The 22,011-nt window shown below is 34.5% G+C and overlaps 1 protein-coding gene across 3 annotated transcripts in view; it reads left to right on the top strand.

Moving 5' to 3' along the window:
• Window positions 1-22,011, top strand: part of LOC145674331 (cell adhesion molecule Dscam1-like) — a 1,494,831-nt gene that overhangs the window by 1,347,060 nt on the left and 125,760 nt on the right. For all 3 annotated transcript variants that reach the window (XM_081744257.1, XM_081744259.1, XM_081744258.1), the window contains exons 13-15: window positions 9,910-10,191; window positions 15,521-15,640; window positions 19,072-19,248. In XM_081744257.1, coding sequence (XP_081600383.1) covers window positions 9,910-10,191; window positions 15,521-15,640; window positions 19,072-19,248 — 579 coding nt within the window. The remainder of the gene's footprint in view (window positions 1-9,909; window positions 10,192-15,520; window positions 15,641-19,071; window positions 19,249-22,011) is intronic.

Raw genomic sequence — 22,011 nt, 5'->3', positions numbered from 1 at the left:
GACCAGGTCGTTATGTCCAATTGCGTTTCCCTGAAGAAGAGTTCAGATTCGACACAAACAACCTGGCTTCCTGTCAACCAGTGATGAAGATGTGAAGCAGAATGTGGAGATAGTGCTTATTAACCGCAGCTCTGATTTTTAGCAAAGCGTTTGGACAAATTGCCGCAACAGTGAGACAAATGCCTGAATCTCAGTGAATTAGGTGGAGAAGTGAGGAAGGAATCACCTAAACACAGTGGTCGAAGTGAGACGATATGTGGTAATATGTCATAGCACCTCTGGTTTTTCAGTGAAGAAGGCATATCACCTTTTTTTTCAGCGATCAAGACATATCGTCATTGGAGAGTAGATGCTGAATATCTTTAATAAATCCATTTTTATACACAGTAATTGACAAATAGTGTTGCACTTAAAAAGATTCTATTTCTGATGTAGAAATAATTTCTAAGGTTACCAACATCGACCTTTTGTTATATTTTTCCTATCTTTTGGTTTTAAATTGAAGTGTATTCAAAGAAGTTAATCTAGTTTATATTTTGATATGCCATATTGATTTTTCTTTTTTATGTGTGTGTGTGTCTTCTTGCCTTAATGCATATAAATGTCGTGTTTTGAGCATGGGTGAATTTAGGAGTTGTCTACTATGAGGCGGATCTTCCGGGGGTTTGCAATAGGGTGTACCTCTCAGTCGAATAAGAGGCCCGGAAGATTTCCCGCAGGAAAATGTTAATATGTAACTCGGCTTTTGAGCATTTTCGTGTATAATTCTCTATAATACAGCATAAGGGGATTTTTTTTTTCATAAAGTTGTTGTTGGAAGATCAAGGTCTCTTCATGACTCTCACCTTGTTAACTATACAGAAACTGTTCAATGGTTTTGAATAGTTATGGAAATAGAAATGCAATATTTTATGCAACCCGCGTTCTGTTTCAACATTTAGATAGCCGGTGTGTCGAGTCAAAATCGTAATAAAATATACCGCCTCTGCTTTTTTCCACTTCGAACACTGCCTACACATGCGTCTATATAGTTTACAAATGTATATTAAAAAATATTTTTTGCAGCTTACGGAAACATATATTGTACGAATAACGTATTTTACGCATATTCTCGATGCAGGAGCACACACAGACAAACTGGTATGATTGGTTGTTAGAAGTCACATGACCCAGATGACATACTAACACAGTATTCACATACTCTAAAGTGACTACTTATCTAGAAGGTGTGGTACTTGAAAACAAACGAATGCAAAGTGATGGTTCTCTGGTTCCTTCATGCGACATCATGTTTAACCAAGGTTACTTTAATTGAAATAGATGCTTCTCTGCTTCTGTCATATCACGCAATGTTTCAATGTAATTGTTTCCATGCAAATGAAAATATTTTTAAATTATAATTTTATCAATGAAAATTCTTAACCAAATTCTTTCACAAGACTTTTTTTTAACATTTTCAAATAATCTTGTTGAACTAAATTGTTAAAGAAATCAAACCAAAATTTTGAAATTAGAAAACTAACAATTAAAAATTTCAAATTAAAATTTTATAAAACGAAAACAAAATTAAAGTAAAATTAAGGAAAATCAAGCAGTTATCAAACGAAGTGTTTGAAACCATTTATTTTGTTTTTCAAATAGAATATTTCCTTACGGTTAACCGTTTAACTTTTCCAAAAAGTAACGGTTTAATTTGGCTATCAAACTATAAGTTTGTCGGTTAATCTTGTAAATCTTGCTGAAAATTTTTTCATTCCAAAATTTCCATTAAACAAAAAATAAAAAAAATAATTAATTAATTAATTAAAAATTAATTCTTCGTTCAAAATTTCTTGATGAATTTTTTCATTTAATATTTTTTTTTTGACAAACATTCCTGCTAAATATTTTTTTTTAAAGTTTAAATTATTTTGAACAAACCTTCTGTTCACGTTTACAGATAGACGAAGAAATATCAACATTTTTAAATGAAAAATTTTAGCAACAAAATTACAGGGTGCCCGGAACGGGACTGACAGGACTGATAGTTTTAGTATGGTCAAAGATACAGAAGGAAAAAAAACATTCATACTGAAGGAAAACTGAAAAGAAGTTTTGTTCAGCAAATTTTCACATTTGAAAAACTACAGGTGACGGCGATAGTATCGCCGATAAACAGAAATGGCATCGGCAGTCGAAAAGGCGCAATGCGTGTGATGGTTTGCAGAGACGAAAAGTATTGTTCAAGTTCAACGAAACTTTCGACATGTTTGTCACAAGAATCCTCCATCACGCAACAGTATCCAGGCGTGGAAGGATCAATTTTTATCAACGGGGAGTGTAGTGAAACAACACAGCAGTGCTAAATCGCGTGTGTCAGAAGATTGATTGATTGATTTTGAGTTTTACGTTCCGTTCAGCAGCGAGGCTATATGAGACGTGGACCTACTGATTAAAGTGGAATCCGAACCACATGAGCTGCCGCCGGGAATCGAACCCGGGTATCCCGCGCCAAAGGCGCGTACCCTAACCGCTTAGCCACGAAGGAGCTCGTGTGTCAGAAGAAAATATGGAAGCAATAAGAGAGTGTTTCTCACGTAGCCCGAGGAAGCCAATTCGCGCAGTGAGCAGGCAATTGGTAATTCCAAGTTCAACAGTGCACGATGTGGTACGCAAACAATTACGTTTGCGCGCGTATGAGGTGCAATTGTTTCAAGAAATTAAGCCCAACGATAACCTACAGAGAGCGGCATTTGCTACTGAAATTCTGGACAGGATTGATTATGACCATAATTTCCTATTGAACGTTGTTTTCTCTGATGAGGCAACTTTCAACTTGTCTGGTTGTGTTAACAGACACAATGTTAGAATACGGGGATCTGATAATCCGCATTCGTACATAAAACATTCTATAGACAGTCCCAAATTGAAAGTCTGGTGTGCTTTAACACATAGTGCAGTTACAGGCCCCCACTTTTTCATAGAGTAAACCATAACGTCTGGCAATATAACCTCCCCCACTTTAGAAAATTGAAACAATGACTAGGTCATTCGTTTGTACTACGTTTGTACCATTTGTACCGAAAATATTTTCGTTTGTACCATTTTCCTTATAGGGTTACTTGAGAGGTCAACTGGGGGCTATCTTCGCGCCAAGATAGCCCCCCTTATCACAGCACAAAAAATTGAAATACACCATTAGAAAGCAAATCGTTTGTACCGTTTGTACCGAAAAAAGTTTTGTTTGTACCCTGATAGTTTTCGAGAAAGAGGGGATGACATTTGTGGCGGTGGGGCTATCTTGGCGCCAAGATAGCCCCCCGTATCACAGCACAAAAAATTGAAATACACCATTCGAAAACAAATCGTTTGTACCGTTTGTATCGAAAAAAGTTTTGTTTGTACCCTGATAGTTTTCGATAAAGATGGGATGGCATTTGGGGAAAGCAAGTATGCCATTGCTGAATAATACGGTATTTACTTACGGAAAGGGCAGAAATAGAGAAAATTTAATTGAATTAGTTAGTGGAAAAAACACTACTAGTCCACAAAATGCATTTTGAGATATTTGAAGAAAGAACTTTCTTTTGTTAATGCCTCAAATGTACAGTCGACATTATAGCATTCTGCTATAACGTGAGAGGTCTTGCAAATTGTACTGCTCTTCATTACAACTTGTAGTTCTACATCCTTAGTGTTATTTTTGCCTTTACTTCAAAATGGCTTATTTTTGACGCACACTGTTTTCCCACTCGCCGATTCAATTCTAACGTTGAGTTATTGCAGAAACGTTCTTTTTTTTATTTGGATATGCAAAAGCAGAATTCTAAATACACATCAATCACATGAATAAACGCATAATACTTACTAATGGGCATGGAAAAAGTACACATTACGGGGCCTATCTTGCGGGACTTTTCTCGGTACAAACGGTACAAACGAGTTGCTTTCTAATGGTGTATTTCAATTTTGTGCTGTGATACGGGGGGGGCTATTTTAGCGCCAAGATAGCCCCCAGTTGACCCCTCAAGTAACCCTATAAGGAAAATTGTACAAACGAAAATATTTTCGTTACTAACGGTACAAACGTAGTACAAACGAATAACCTAGTCATTTTTTTCAATTTTCTAAAGTGGGGGAGGGGCTATCTTGACATACATTAAACCATAACAGGAAATGTGTTCTTAGACATGCTTCAATATTTTGCTGTTCTCCAGTTATAACATTAGCAACCTCAAGTGATATTCCAATTGGATGGTGCCCCGGCACATTGGAGCTTACAAGTGAGGAGTACCTTGATACAGAATTTCCTGGCCGTTGGATAGGCCGTGCTTGGCCAATTAGATGGCTCCTGATGTTACCCCCTGGACTTCTTCGTGTGGGGTATGTAAAAGACCTTGTTTATTCTGGTGAAAAGGTGCGTAACTTGATGATCTGAAGAACCGTATTAGGAATGTGATTGCTTCAGTAACACCTCAAATGTTACAGAGTACGTTGAGAGAGATTGAGTTCAGGCTGGATATTGTCAGAGTTACAAATGGAGCTCTCGTGGAGTTACACTGAGTTAGAATGACTTGCAAGTAAGACACAATAAACTTTTTGAGGTCACCTTTAAAATGCATTTTTTCTTTTGTATCTGTGACCATATTAAATCTATACATTTTAAAAACCGTCAGTTCCATTCCAGACACCTTGTATTGAAAATTTCTAGCGCACATTAACAAAAATAAATTTTTGGAACCAGCATTTTTCAACTTAAATTTTTCTAAAGAAAAATATTTTCAAATTAAAATTCAATTAAAATATTCATTCAAGGTAATTATTTAAAAAAATGAACTATTTTTCAAATAAAAGAATATTAAATTAGATTGTTAAGGAAATTCAAACTATATGAAGGAACTAAAAAATGTTAAGCAAAAAAAATTTCAAACTAAATATATTAAACATTTTTACCAAAAAAATGTCAAATTAGAAGTTTATCAATTAAAAATGTTCATGAGAAACTGTTAAGACAAATCAAACGAAATATATTAAACAATAAAGCAAATAAACTTAAAGAATCCGATACATTTAACGGTTACCCGTTCAAGATTTTCAAAATTAAATCAGATACGGTTAACGACTAACCGTAACATTTTTTCTTCAAAATTTTCAGTTCAAATTCTTTTATCAAAATCTCAATTTAAGTTTTAAAATCTCAATTATCAAAATCTCAATTTAAATTTTAATTTTAAAAATTCTTGTTGAAATTTTTCATTTCAAAATTTCTTTGAAGAAAGTATAAAAAACATGTTTAAAAGAGCTTATGAAATTTTGTCTTGAAAATACAGCATGTGTAATTTTTTAAATGAAAACATGAATTAATTTTTGTTTAAAAAGTTGTTTCTTTTTACGAAATTCTCTTCCAGAAAATAAATCACATTCGGTTTTCTAGAACAAACTTATTTTGGTGAGGAATGAAGTGATATATATATATATATATATATATATATATATATATATATATATATATATATATATATATATATATATATATATATATATATATGCAATTTCTGGGCTTGTAGAATAGAAGAATGTATGTTTCTTAATATTGCAGTTAGAAAGAAACGAATATGTGATCAATCAGTCTTGCAGATGGATAGGGACGAATTCTTTGATAGAAAAAGAAGGAAAATATTACCATAAATGGTAATTATCGTTTTATTTCCTGAAAGCAAACTCAGTGATTAATAAGTTCATAATCATTTATTATAAATGTAGATGTGTGAACATTGTTTTACAATTACAAAAACTTACTCATAAACATTTTGTATGCGAGAGCAAATAGGAAGGAAGAGCGGGAGAAAGAATGCATTTAAAGCTCTTTTTTTTTCAAACCAGAAAACTTTAACAGTTAATGGTTAAACTTTTTAAAAATAAAATGAAATCTTTTAATTTTTTCGTCAAATTGGATAAGTTGAACGATTGACAGTGAAACTTTTAAATGTCTTTAGTATGAAACAGTGTTTCAGTATTCATAATGTAGACAAAATGGAAACATCCATTTACATGTAAAGTCGGTGGACCTAATGATTGTGGGAAATCTTATTTTGTGACATGAATGGTTTCAAATCTTTGTAGAGATATCCATTCAATTATAAGTTAATGTTAGACATAAAGCGTTTTTCAAAACAGTTATTTATAATGTGTTCAAAAACAATGTATATGAATTACGTCTTGATTGAATAAAAATGTTTGTTTTTGTTTTTCTCTGTAAGCAGAAAGTCCATGTGCAAACATAATGTACCAATATTTTTTTGTATTCCTTCAATATATTTCTCAAGGACATAAATGATTACTATTGGTTGGTCCTTGTAAAGTTCACCACCACATTCTTTATCGTGGATATACGAGACCTAATTGAACATTGCTCTTCATCGGCAAAGCGCATATGCTAATCATATAACCAAGTGCATTAATAATAGTATGAGTATTTTTTTGTTCACTAACCTTCTTTCTTTTTGTTTTGTAATGTATTTATCTTCTTCTTTTCTAGCACCTAAGCTTCACTACATGTAATCACTATGAACACAGCCATTATATTAATACTCTTTATATTTGTTTATATCTCTTATACTAGTTTCAACTTGCTCACCTGAACTTAAATGATTGCTTCATCTTATGTTATCTTCTAATCGATGAATTAGCATTTTTTTACGATAAACGCAAACACTTGTCTTAGACGATACATTAAAACAAAAAGCGCTGGGTACAATGCACAACTCTCAAAATGTAGGAACCAAATTTTGTAAGCATATGCTTTGGTAGTTTCTCCTTGCTATAAATGTATTGTGTGAAGTCTTATGATCATATGATATTATTTGTGTAATTTGAAACTAGCACACGGCCGTGCCAATGCATCCTTATAAAAAGTTTGGAACCATTGGTTCACCCATTGAGTCATATGATTTCAAACAATCAGTCAATGCAATTTTTCCATGTGTATATGCTCTTGCATTTACATTGGTCATTAAATAATGTAAAAAAGCAATACTTATCCATTCAAGGGGACAAAATAGGACCCCCAAATTGTTAAGAGTACACATTTGAAGCATAACACGATTCACCTGATTAGCATGATTAAGACAATCCTTTCTTGAATTTTTAGTTTCCTAATAATTATTTCCAAATTTAAGAGGAGTGGGTTATTGTACCCCTTCGAAATGTTCGGGGTATGTTAAGTACCCCAAAGTTAAGGTCATTGACCTCAGAGATAGCTGATTCTAGTCTCGTAACTCCATAATTACTCTGATTGTCTGAGGGTCAGTTCGTTTACACTTGAGTCAATATTACTATGGGCTACCGAAAATCTGTATCTGGTAAACACTTTTCCTCTGAAATGAGGACAACGCGTCTCCTATCAATGGAAGATAAATATTGTTGTTCTCTAATGTGAAAATTTCAGGTACAAAGTTTGTTCTTCATTTCCTGCTTACTATTGGAGGTAATGAAATTCCTTAGAGCAAATTTGTGTGTATATAAGATGGACCATTTATACAGGTACAACCTTGCATCTTTTAAACTAACAAAAAGAAAAATTATACCACGTAAATTTCGACAGGAGGAAGTGCTACTAAAACTACCTAAAGTTATACTTTCTCAAAAGACACACTACGTAAAGTTGTTACATATTTCATATCAACATGTAACACAAGAACTTGCAATATGATATTCATTATTCAGTGTAGCTAACTAAGGACGTTACAGTATCACAAACATTGAAAAAAAAAACTATTTTTGGAGGGTTCTATCAGAGTAATAACGCAAGAAACGGGTTTTTAAAAATGTATTACCAAAGTATATTAGTATGGATACTAAAGTAACCACATCACTTATTTTGAGCAAACTATAGAAACAATGTTAAAAGGAATTGAAAATTAAACTTTTTGAAAGTGCTTCTATATATATAATTTGCCGTTTTATCCAGTGTAAAGCAGAATTGAAGCCCATTTTATCTAGTGTAAACCTGAGCGTCAAGGGGAGGGCTATAGCCCCGTAGCTCCCCCCTTGGATCCGCCCTTGTATATATATATATATATATATATATATATATATATATATATATATATATATATATATATATATATAATGCCACTTACAACAATTTGATATCTCAATCCACACGGGAAATAAAATAATACTTTTTAAAATGGCGTATTTGTGCATTTATTTGCGTATTCACTTTGCTTCTATAACATTACATCAATATTTTCAATGGCAATTTCAACAAATCCTCTGAATTACATAATTTTAAACAGTGTTTCAAACTTTAACAGTATTAACCATATCTCTAGAACGGTTAAAAATAAAAATTACTGAAAATAGGATTACGATTTTCAAGTCCATTGAAAATAATCTGTGCAGTTGGATGTAGAATTTACCTAAGCAGTTTTTTTTTTCGTAATGAAGGCTTTTTGAAAAATATCATATGTTAAATTCCTTGTATCTATGTTCCTATTCATTCGAAATTCACGATATCATGATCATAGTATTAGACACAATAGTACTATGGATATGTATTGGCCCGTCTGTATCACTTGCGTTATTACGGCTACACAAGCCACATTTTTTTTTAAGTTTGCAATACTGTATCGTCCTAAGTTTACAGTGAATTACAAACATGATATTGTAAGATTTCGTTTAATATGTAGATTCGAGATATGCAATAACCTGACGTAGTGTTATTTGAAAAAAAAAATATAACTTTATGTTGGGCTTGAAACACAGGTAACATGCTGACATCACATAGTATTGCAAGCAATGTTCTCCTGCGAATATTTGCATGGTTCAAAATCTCAGTTCTTTTGTCTATTAATTTGAAGTGACAGGGACGTATCAAGTTAAATGATCCACCCTGTATATAAGCAGGTCCGTATTTAGGTAAGTGCTGTTCTGTGCTCGAGCACATGGCGGTAGAATTTGGGGAGCTGCAAAATTTTGGATTTTTTTAAAAGATTCACAATAAAGTAATATTTAAAACTAGGAACCTGCAGAGTCCCGCGCAAGCGCAAGAAAATGCGTTATTATATTTAATTAGCTCTAATTACATTAGTTACTAATTTGCTAGCTTATCTGATTATTTTATAAAATCATTCTCCCCCACCCCCACCCAAATGGGTGAGGATGAACTTGAACAGCATGAAAACTGATATCGTTAAATTCAACGAGGCGAATGGTTAGCAGAAGGAGTCCAGCAATGGTTTCTAAAAAATGTTATAATTTCTTTAATTCTGTTCACATTAGGTTACGTTAGGTTAGTTTAGGTGAGTTTAGGTTAGTTTATGTTACAATATGTTAGTGTACGAGTCCAGCATAATTTTCCAAAAAAAAAAAAATGATAGAATTTCGCATATTTCTACTAATATTAGGTTAGTTTAGATTAGTTCAGGTTAGCTTAGGTTATTTTAGGTTGGATTTGGTTACATTATGTTAATTCCAAGTATTTGCAACATCCATATCTCCTGTAAATTTTATTTTTTTCTATTTTTATTTTATTATTTTTTTTGGACCCCTTCTGCTAAACATAACCTCTCAGGGAACGCAAAACTTTGAATTTAACATTAGTATCTGTCGTTTTCGATAACTTTTAAGATCTTGCCCCTCCCTGGAGAGTGGAGTATAAGTTGAATTAAATTAAAACTGTCACTATTCTCAGTGACTCCAAAAACTATGAATTCAACTCTAATATTGGTCGTTTTCGGGGGGATAATTTTGTGCAGGTGCGGCAAATTATTTACAGCACAGGGACGCACAATATATAAATACGGGTCTGTATATAAATACATATTTTTTTATGTGAGGAACACAGCTGTACTTGTATAATTATCAAGACCTTCCGTCACATTTCATTTACATGTAATATATGATTATACGTATATATATCAACAGGTCCTCCAGTTGTTGAACCGTTTTCGTTTTCACCGAATCTTCAAGAAGGAGGTCGTGCTCAAGTGTCGTGCAGCGTCACATCCGGTGACCTTCCTATCCATTTCTCCTGGTTGAAAGATGGTGTTCAGCTTTCGCCGATGCTTCAAGTGGAAGAGAAAATGGATGAGTTTTTCAGCATTTTGGTCTTCAAGAAGATTACAGCTCAACACAGTGGCCAATACACGTGTGTGGCCAGTAACTCTGCCGCCACTACAAATCATACAGCTCAGCTTTTAGTGAAAGGTAAGATGGAATAAGTAAGCTGCAGGTGTGCAAGGGTGGCGAAAAATTCCAATAAAGCTCTTGTTTCTAGTTAGTTGTTTTCTGTTTACAATTATAATTACATTGTTGAGTGACAAAAAACGGAAATGTGCCCGTTAGGCATCTAGGATGTCAAAATGGTTTTCTGAATGATCACAATACAGTCTAATATTGCATTACGTTTATTTTTCGAATTATTCTCGACGTCACTTCTTGGGAGGCGCATTTGGACAGTCACTTTTAAGGTTTAGTGGGGATCATATCGGCATTGGCGCACTTCCTCACTATAAGCCTCATGACGCATTATGCTAGCTTTCACGAGATAATACGAGATGCCGTGACAAGACACGAGGCGGTAGGAAACTCTTTGAAAGAAAAAACTACTTTTCGAAATGAGACAACAGTTTAATTACCTTTTTCCAGACAAGGCAGCCTCATTGTTTCCTCGGAGCCAAATTTATATGCATGGTGCAGTCTGATGGACTACATAGGAACAAAACAACAGAGTAAATAATTGTTCGCTTCCGTTTCTTATCCAGCTGTATGTAAATGTCCTGTCGAGTCATTGACGAATGACAATGGCGAAATTTGCAAGCATCATATAGTGTTTCAACTCGGTAAAATGTTTCTTTGTTGACTTCATGAGCGATCTATCAAGCGATCCTACAACAGCAGAACATATTTCGCTTTGCATGCAACGTCTTACATTTTGTAGAGCCTCTTTCATACTTAATTTAGCTGAAGACTTTATTTCTCTACTTCAACATATTAGTTCTGGTTGGTGATATTTAACTCCATCGAACCTCAAAACCCTGCATGATTTTACTTGCGTTCTTTTTGCTTTGTTGTTTCTGTATATGGCCGATTTAGAATCCACACAGTAGCCATATTATTTTTTTTCACACTGATAATGCTTGTGTTCAATATTTCGAACTCTATACAGCGGTTTTAACTGGCAATATCTTTCCAGACTTCACCAACTCTCTTCCGTAATCTACACTCATACGAAGTGCCACGACTCCACAGGAAGGTGTCATGACCATTATCCGCACTATCTTCATGGATACATTTGTTTGTCAGAATATAAGGCAGAATAAAAGAATAAAAGTAATGGTGCAAAATGAAACCTCAAAGATTCCTGACACCAAAACAAGAGAAAATGTTTATATGACACTTAATCCGGAAATGGACAGGGGCAGAGCTACACAGTTTCGATCGTGGTGGGAAATAAACTTCACACCTGCCAGTGGAACAATGATAGGTGCTAGGAAGGGGGTTCAGAAAGACATAAAAATCATATTGGCTTCACATGCTAAACACATGTTACATAAATGCGCCAGAGATTCTCCATTTGTCATTTAGGGTTTCACCGAATGTCTGTAAGGCAGAGGTAATGAAACGGTGGAGTAAAGATGGAAACCATACAGATAAAAGTTATTCACGGAACAATTGCACGCACATTTACAATGTGAGTCAAAGCAAAAGTCACCTAGCATGGTTGCATAATCTCAGGGGGCAATGGGAAGTGGTATACCAGACTGAAGCTTGCAGAAAGAGGGTAGAAATAAGAACAAGTGCAATTAGTCGTGTCATGTAGTGAAATAACAGGCAGAATCCACAATGACGTATTGTACTCGTAACGTAGTACTTTACACAGAATAACACTACAAACTAACAATAAACGTACCTACAGAAGATGTTTAAGTGCTGTCCTCCCACATCCATGCAAACGCACTAATCGTGAGTTTCGAATGCATGCCATCACTCTCGATGTGTTGCGTAACTGTGCACACCCATTTTCAATGCGGTTTTGTAAATCAGTAAGTTCCATTCCCTAAGTGTGAAGTTTCTTCCCACTTCACATTCGAAGCTATCTACCTCCGCCACTGTCCATTTCCGGACTATATGTCATACAAATATTTTTTCTTGTTTTAGTGGCAGGAATTTGCGGTTTTACTTTTTACCTTTACTTTTGGGACACACTTTATATAGAACAGGACCTCCTACTTAAAGTTGGATTCAAAATACCACTTGGGTTTGAATCTGAGGCGAACATTCCAACAGAAATGAAACCTTTAACCACTATTTATATCATGGCATGTTAATATTTTCCTGGCATCCTTAAATATTTAACGAAATTTGTATTATTGTTTATGTATAAACCCATAAAGCGTGATTTTCTTTTCCACAATGTGTTCTTTTCTTTTTACCTTGTTTTCTATTAAGGTTTCAAACCTTTACTGATAAAACAATCTAAATTTGCTTTCTTTTGTCCAGTGGTTGATATGGTTCCTTTCCCTCCAATTTAATTTATTTTTTATGGCTTTATTTCACAGTATTTCAGTAAATTAGTTTAATTTTCATCTTCAATTTTGAAACAACAATTATCTTATCAGCAAAGGGAATGCATTTATTTTCAACCTTCTACAGAAGTATCGTCCTCACTATGCGAGCCATTATTTTCCCAACAGATGACGTGCCATATACTTGCATCCCTTCCGATCACAACATTTATAAAATTTATTGCATTCTAATTCTTGCCCCTGGACTCACATAGTGTAAAGGTCCATACGTAAGATTTCGGTTCATCCCTTTATAAGGTACCCAAACGGCCTTTTTAGCTGTTCCGTTTTTTATTACACCTGTCCTCTTTTCTTTGATTCTCAAACGGACGCCTAAATGTCCCAATTTTAAGAAAAAATGAACAAGTTTCTCGTAATTATTACTCAAGACATATAAATTATTTAGAGCAACTTCTACAATGTTTCATTTATAAAACTATGTATAAAGCATATTTGGTATTAACACTCATTGGGATATTTTAGGCCATGAATGGCGTTATTAGTCCTATTTGCTCATTTTGAAATTTGAAATCACTGCTGGTGACCGAAATGTAACCTGGTAATTAGAGATTTAATCTCCAATTCATGTTCATCCCATTTTTGTTACCATATCACTTCATCCATTGAAGCCGATTTTAGGGGAGTGGAAAGGGCTCGATACCCAAAAGTGTTCTCTAGTACCTAGGATCTGGATATATTTGCTTGGATTGTTGCTCAGATATATCACAATGAAACACATATATTTAAACCCTTCACCTCAAGTTGTAAAGAAATTGGTGCCGTGGTATTTATCCTAACTTTCTTTTGCACTTCTACTAAGATATTCCAGTTCGCTTCAAGAAATACTTTTCTTCTACACATAACGACTTCCAATTTCCAGTAAACATTTTGCTAATTTTGAAATACTTTGTCTCTTGGACTCTTTTTCCTTCTTTGCAAACTTTGGCACAAATCGAAAGGGGAAAAATACAATTGTCTTAATTTATGTAGCAAGGGGCACAGTGGCTTAGTGGTAGACTGCGGGGTCCTAGGTTGGATTCCCACTAAGTACGTTTGTGGTAAACAATATGTGTACGTGGGTTTTATCGGTGTATTCCTGTTTCCTTCCACAATTTCATTCGACCAGTTTTTCCATCATCATTCATTTGTCTTAATCACCTGTCTCCCTTAGATTAAGGCCATAATAGTGGGATATTAAATCGAAAGATTTTCCCCTTTGAAGCAAAGGAAAAGTAAAGAAATAGAAAGGCACATATTAGGAACTGATAAAATATATAAGCATATTTAAAGCGTTCTGGGGATCGAAATATTGGCTTATATTTCTCATTTTGTGTTCCCTTGCCCTAATGGTTTGCGTCAACGGAACGCAAAATCTGTCTTAGTTTGCGATAATATAATAGCAGATACAATTGACTTTTACAAATTTTGCGCTTCTTATGATCCACAATTTATACCAAGCCTGGCATATAATAAGGTTTTGTGGCATTTTGTGTACTTAATAATACATTTTTTGAGTAGCTATGTAATAATTTTTACGTTCGTAATTTATTTTGTTTCATTGTTGTTGTTGTTCATTTTCAATGAATGCATTACTATTTTATATTGAAAGCTGGTATTTGAAAAAAACTGGAACCGTGTAATTAGTAGACGGAAGTAAAATAAAATGACAAATTTGTGTGATAAGTACTGAAGAACTAACAGCTAACTGGTTCTGATGTCGATTTATAGCATCATATAGTTTGGATCTTTCTTCAAATATGTATCTGTTTTACTCCATGTTACGTTGCTTGTTTTATTTTATTTGATTTTAAATTATTTGACGCTTTAACCTCTGAACTTAAAATCGTCAAATATCTTAGGTTTTCATGTTTTACAATACAGACTATCCCCAAACGTTCTGAAAATTTAATTTGAAACTCGAATGTATCCATTAGGGATCGCGTTCTTCATAAATTTTTGCAAACTTGTGGGGCGCTATGTAAAACATACAAAATTGATTCCAACTGTTATGTCGATTATCGCAAACTAAAACACTATTCTGAGTTGTGTTGACGCAAACCGTTACGAGAAGAGACCCTTTATTGTCTCGTACAAGTGTTTATACTTGTTGCAATATGGAATACGATTCTCTTCCGTAAATTCGTATTTTGACATTTTGCTGTAGCCTGGCGTCACGCGTAAAGTGTCAAATATCACAAAAAAGAATTGTCAATTACAAATCAAAACTCTTTTACCGAAATACATAAAAAAGACGGTTGAGCTAAGGAATTACTAGCCTAAATTAAGTCCTTTCTACCATTCATCGATTCCATCTATCAGAGCAATTGCAGGAAACGCATAGTAATTAGAAACACTAGAAGTATTTATAATAATAATAATAATAATAATAATAATAATAATAATAATAATAATAATAATAATAATAATAATAATTATTATTATTATTATTATTATTATTATTATTATTATTATTATTATCATTATTATTATTATTATTATTATTATTATTGATGTTGCACTTATGCTTCGGAAAGTGATCAAAATAATTTACAATGTAGTGTGTCAGAAGCTGAGTTATGAAAGTCGGAATTAATAATAGTAGTAAAATAATGAAAGATAAAGGTAAAAAGAAAAGCAAGTTAAACAGAACGATGAAATATTGAGTTATTATAATAACTTTATATCTGTTTTAATTTAATGTCTTACGGTTAATCTCGGTGGATTAAGGAAACGGTAATGGTTATAATGAATTAAATGGTGAGATAAAGAAAATAGGAGAACCCGAGAAAAATAAACGAACCCCATAATGTCTACATGGCGCGAGCTAGGATCAAACCAAGTATCCCATGTACAACAGGTGAGCGCTCTACCACTGAGCCACCGCGATCCTAATACCTTCTGTATGCAACAAAAATAATGTATATAATAATACTAAGTTACATTGTATATTGTTGTGTAAATTATTTCAGTTGCCCCTCAGTGGATGATTGAACCTTATGATGTTGCTACCCTTGCTGGAGGCTCTGTTGTAGTTCACTGTCAAGCTAGTGGTTTTCCAGAACCTTCTATTACATGGATGAGAGGAAAAGGTACTTTTAAATTTTATGTAAATTATTTTTGCTTAAAATAATTTATCTTTAAAATTCTCAAAAATGTGTATTTATAGGTCAATATTATCAGTGAAGGAACATGTAAATAATGCTTGTTATATCTTTTTCAACTATAGTTATGATACCTCCTCATCCAAAAACTTATTCGTTGTGTATGAAGTGTATTATAAAATATCTTTTTATAAAACATATTTTCAATTTGTGATGATTTTTCATAAAATTTGGTTGCTGGTTATGTTTCTAATATGAATATGTACTTCTATTGGAGTAATAGAGCTACAACAAAATTCCTGGAACTTTTTGTTCCGGGAAATTCCTCGTATCTTTTGGGAAAAATCTTGAACACTATTTACCCCTTATAATATGTGTTTTGGAAATTTTAAATAGCCTACAACTTCTTTCCTAGAGTTACCTAGAAGTTTGTGAAGTTAAAAGTATACCAGTTAATAGGGGATATCTGTATAAAGGAGAAAACAACAAAAGTTCCGTTTTATGTATAAGATTTTTCACATGGTTCATTATTGCTAATAAATGCAAACGGTTTTTCACTTATCGTTCTTTTAGTAGCTTGATTATAACTGCGTTAATGTCAAGTAACGTTATATTTAATTCTATTGAGATATGGGAGCATGCTTTTGTAAACAGCTTTACCAGCATAATAAATACTACCGAACATATTCACAAATTTTCTCCCGATATCCTCAATATTGATGGAATTAAAGGAAATTTTTAATGTCCAACGTAATGCCTCATAGATTAAAGAAGACAAATATAAATTAATAATTGTCGAATGATTGATAAAATGAAGTTCGTTCGGATGCACGTGGAACTGTGTGAATACTGACAACTCATTATGCACTCATTGTTGGATCTTATGTTTTGGAATATTGGAATATGTACATTGTTTATATATATACAGCATGCATTGAATAGACAAATTTTAATAATCTAATATTGTTATACTGTAAAATATATGCATTATTTATCATGTACATCTTTTGTTGGATGTGTTGTTTCTGATTCATTCTCACATAAGAATGGTGTTTTCACTAGTTTGGCCTCTAAACTAGATGCAAACGTATATTCTACTGGTATGTACTGCACCCAAAGTTTCAATAGCTTATACCTTCAAAATACACAAGTTTCTAGTGATTTCATCTTGAAAACTGTGTGCATTTATCAAGTACAGCACATGAACGTAGATTTATAAGCTTAGATTTCAAGAGAGCACTCAGATATTTGAATTAAAATACGAATGATTATTTTCGAAGTATCACAGGTTCCTAAATCGTGGACCATCCAGCAATATGTTTATTCCTTGAATTCATTTGTCATTTATTACTGTTTGGAACGGTCCGTTGAATATTAGGAAACTGTAAGCTACGAGATATCGTCAATATTTAAAGCTTAGCTCTCACAAGAAGTGTGATTGCATATAGGGAATTAAGGTTAAGTTCTTAACACTTCAAACATAATTGTAATAAATCAATTATTTGCGGCAGTACGTGAAGGAAACAATCTTAATCCATCGACAGTAAAATATAGTATTGTTATTATTAGAACAAGCTTTAAATTTTGACAACTCTGTATTTGCCAAAGGCACCAGTAGGTGACTTTTTCTTCTTTATGCAAGAAATAATAATAAATACTAACAAAATATAAAGAGGCTAATGATATAAAATAATAGCTGAAAAACCCACTCTTCGCATGCGTCAGATAAAATATCTATGTAAAGAAACTGAACAACGAAAGGAAAAAAAGGTATCAGCCATTTTCTACTACTTTTACATATCCCGGAAAAGCCCCCTGAGGACCCATGGTTCGAAATTTTAGAAACAATTTCTCTGGCCTCCAGCCGATGAAGGTTGTATTCGGAAGTCAACGCCTGTGGGACTATCACCATTCATCTCAGCGACCGCGAAAACTATGGATTTGACACTATTATCTGTCATTTTGGATTATTTTTACATGTCTCGGTAACCATCACCCACAGGTGACCCCCGGCCAACATACAATGGTAATTGAATTTGAAAATAATCCCTAATAGAAGTGGCACCATTGATTTCAGCGACAGTGAAAACTACGGATTTGACACTAATATCCGTAATTTTGGATTATTTTTACATATCTCGGTATCATCTCCCCCCCCCCCCGGTGATCCTCGGCCCGCAGCCGAATGAGGTTAATTTGGAAGTTGATGAAATCGGAGTTTAACCATTGATCTCAGCGACCTCGAAAACTATGAATTCGACACTAATATTGATCATTTTCAACTAGTTTTACATGTCCAGTTAAATGCCCCCTGAGACCCTCCTGTTTCGAATTTTCTAAAAATCGATTCAACTTTGTCTGTAGCGTAGACCAAGGTATCCGTGACCAAAATTTGGTAACTCTCAGTCCACTCGTCTGCACCCAGGTCGCACAAAGACACACAAAGGAAAAGACAAACACAAACTCTTCATTTTATTTATATTAGACTAGTTGAATATACACATGTTTCGCACGGGGTCTGTATTTCGAAGTCAACGCCTGTGGGAGTATCACCATTGATCTCAGCGACCGCGAAAACTATAGATTTGATACTAATATAGGTCATTTTCTTCTATTTTTGACATGTCTTGTTATCCCCCTGCCAACCCCCGGTCCGCATACAATTGTAGCTGAATTTGCAAGCCATCGCTAATGGAAGTGTAACCACTGACCTCAGCGACCGCAAAAACTGTGGATTTGACACTAATATCAGTCATTTTGGATTACTTTTACGTTTCGCCCCCCTCCCCGCTGACCCCCGACCCGGAGCCGAATAGCGTGAATTTGGAAGTTAATGCGATCGGAGTTTCACCTTTGATTTCATCGACCGCGAAAACTATGAATTCAACACTAATATTGGTCATTTTCTACTACTTTTACATATCCCGGTAAACGCCCCCCTGAAACCCTTCTGTTTCGAATTAAAAAAAAAATGTTTAACTTTGGTCTGGAGCCTGGACCAAGGTATTCGTGACTAATAGTTGGTAACTCTCGGTCAATTTGTCTGGTTCCCAAACCGGTTCCGGTAAACACCCCCTGAGACCCCCTGGTTCGAAGTTTGAAAAAAAAAGGGCTTCGTCTTGATCTGGGGCCTGGGCCAAGGTACCACTGACCAAAATTTGGTAACTCTCGGTCCACTCGTCTGGTCCCCAGGTCGCACACAGACAGACAGACATACAGTCAGACAAACACACAAACAAACTCTTTATTTTATTTATATTAGATTACCAGAAAGTTTTTCTAATATCTTGTTTTAACCTAAGCAAAGCCATGCTTCATGTTTTATTTACTTTTTTTCTTTAATTGATTAATGAATATAGCTAACATTATTTTAAGGCATAAACTAATGATAATTAATACTTTCAATATTTTCTTCGTAGGTCAAACATCATCAGGATATCAAAGGTTAGACTACACAATGGCGAGATACATCCTTTCCACAAATGGATCTTTAGTGATTCAATCTGCAAGCGAACAAGATGAGGGATATTATCTTTGTCAAGCTAACAATGAAATTGGAAGTGGACTTAGTAAAGTAATCTACATTACTGTTAATGGTAGGTTTATTGTCGAAGTGTAATTCCAGGTTTCTTTAAGAGTAATGTTTAGATGCAGCAAAATTCGTTCATTGGAGCTGTGCGTTATAGAAAAACATAACAAATAAGCATACATCTGACGTTTAAATTGCATTTGTATTATTTTAAAAATAAAATAAATTATCACTCTATTGTTATTATTCCTTAGAATGGCAGCTTCCACAAATACAGCAGAAGTTAACAGCAAGCAATCATGCACTTTGCGGAGCTCACTCTGTCAGGCATTGTGCTGATTAGATCGAGAATAATCCGCTGGAATTCATCTTTATTCTTAACGAAATGAAACCAACAGTTGTGCCTTGCTCTTTTGTAGCATTATAATAGTATTCATGTGACGATCAGCTTTCATTCTTTAAATTGCAAAAATCTAGTTGCGTTTGGTATACTTTACATTTCATCGCATTACACTGGCTTACAGTGGTTTTGGTGCCGGGTGGTTCTTAGCTGATTTGAAGTAGAATTGGGACGCTGAATCCAAATATGGCATTAGTTTTCCCCTAACAGCTTTAGTTTTTGAGATATAGGAATTGCAAGACTGACCTGCTACAACGTTGAAAATTGCATAGGTGCTGTAAGTGAAAAGAAAACTATGACATTTAAATCTGTTATTTGGAACACTTTGAAAATAATGAAAACCATATAAACACAAACATCAAGTACATAATAACTCTGTAACTACATTTTATAATAGTTTTTATGAATAAAAAATCAAATAATTTGTTCAAAACGATCTATTCAACACTTCGGAAGCTTCGTTTTCGTGACATCCTTGAATGTTTCTTTGCACAGTCTCTTTTTAGGTTCCAGCAGTAATCTGCCATCATATGGGCATCCCATCTTCCTTGGTAGCGGTCCTCCATTGTTTTAATATCTTCGTGAAATCTTTCACCTTGTTCTTCACTCAGACTGCCTACGTTGTCTGGGAAACGGTCCAAATGGCTGTGCAGGTAATGAATTTTGATACTCATATTACATCCAAGTTTTTGGAATGCATTAAGCATCTGGTTTACTAGCTCAACATAGTTATCAGCTTTATTATTGCCAAGGAAATTCTTGATAACTTCTACAAATGAGGTCCAAGCTCTACGTTCAGTCTCATTCATGGACTCCACGAAAGCCGGATCTTTCATGAGTTGTCTTATTTGGGGACCATCAAATATTCCAGCTTTTAATTTTTCTGTGCTGATCTGAGGTAGCTTGTTTCCCATGTAAGCAAAGCACGGCCCGTCCTTATTTAGCGCCTTTACAAACTGCTTCATCAAACCGAGCTTGAGATGTAGAGGTGGCAAAATTATTTTGTCACACTCAACAATAGGCATGTTAATAATATTTTTCTTACCAACAACCATGTCGTCTCTCTGCGGCCACTCTTTTTTTGACCAATGGTTTGCTTTGTCTCTGCTATCCCACAGACATAGAAAACAAGGATATTTTGTGTAGCCACTGTGCTGTCCAAGAAGAAAGTTCACCATCTTTAAATCCACACAAATCACCCACTGATGGTCCTGATATTTAATTTTTTCCATAACCAAAGCAATTGCTTCATATTCTTCTTTCAGTCGTGTTGAATGAGCGATTGGAATTGAGCCATATTTATTGCCATTGTGTAGAAGGACGCATTTTAAACTTCGCTTGGAGCTATCAATAAACAGGCGCCAATCATCTGGATTGTATTCTGGAAGACCCATGTGTTCTAGGAGACCTCTAACATCGTGACAGAATACGAGATTTGTGTCTTCAGTGAAAAATGGTAAAAACTCCTTTTCCCTTGTTCGGTAGAATGTGATTTTAGTTCCTTGTTCTAGTACGTTTTTCTCCTTCAATCTGGAAGCAAGTAATTCAGACGATTCTTTTGAAAGATTAAGGTCCCTAACTAGATCATTTAGCTCATCTTGATTAAACTGTTGAGGAATTGTTGACATTCCCTCATAATCACTGTCACTTCCATCATCCATGTCACAAGAATGTTCACTACGTTCGTTTTCAGTCTCACAAAGCTCTGGCAAGTGGTGAAACGTTGGGATTGGTATTTCATCGGAATGAACAACTGGACGTCTTGCTGAAGGCAGATCAGGATATGTCCACTTGTTCCGGTTATTTCTATTCATACCCGTAACATTTACCAGGCAGAAATAACAGTCATCAACATGGTTTGTGGGTTCCCTCCAAACCATTGGAACACCAAACTTAAGACTTTTTCTTTTTCCAGTTGTCCACTGTCGCAAGTGTTCAGTACACATTTTACACACAATATGTGTAGCCCACGTTTTATCTTGGTCCCCTAGGCGTACACCAAAATATGCATGATATGCTTTTTTTACAAAGTCACTGATATGTTTTCTATTGTCTTTAAATGTGTACTCACCACATATGTAGCAAAACACATCAGGATGGTTAACACAACTTCTTCGACTTGAACTCATTTTATGTTCAGGCCACTAACACGGATGTTAAATATAAAGCCTTAGTATACGCGATACAAGTTATGATTTCAGAACAAAACTCACATGTTCCAACATGTCACTCCACCTGCAAGACAACAACTACGATCCACTAGCCAAGTAGAATACCAATGCAATCTAGTGGACGTTTCTGGAACTACTATATGACTAGTTTCCGTTTAGTACCGACAGATAGCAGCACTAATGAGAAAAGAGCGCCGTTCTTCCAAATAGAAATCTCTATAGAGCACAGTAGGATTTATTTGAGTTGCAGAGTTTATAA

This window comes from Thermobia domestica, chromosome 17 (genome assembly GCF_964235325.1).
Source record: "Thermobia domestica chromosome 17, izTheDome1.hap1.1, whole genome shotgun sequence".
Lineage (NCBI taxonomy): Eukaryota > Metazoa > Arthropoda > Insecta > Zygentoma > Lepismatidae > Thermobia > Thermobia domestica.
This window is presented reverse-complemented; position numbering and strand designations above follow the sequence as displayed.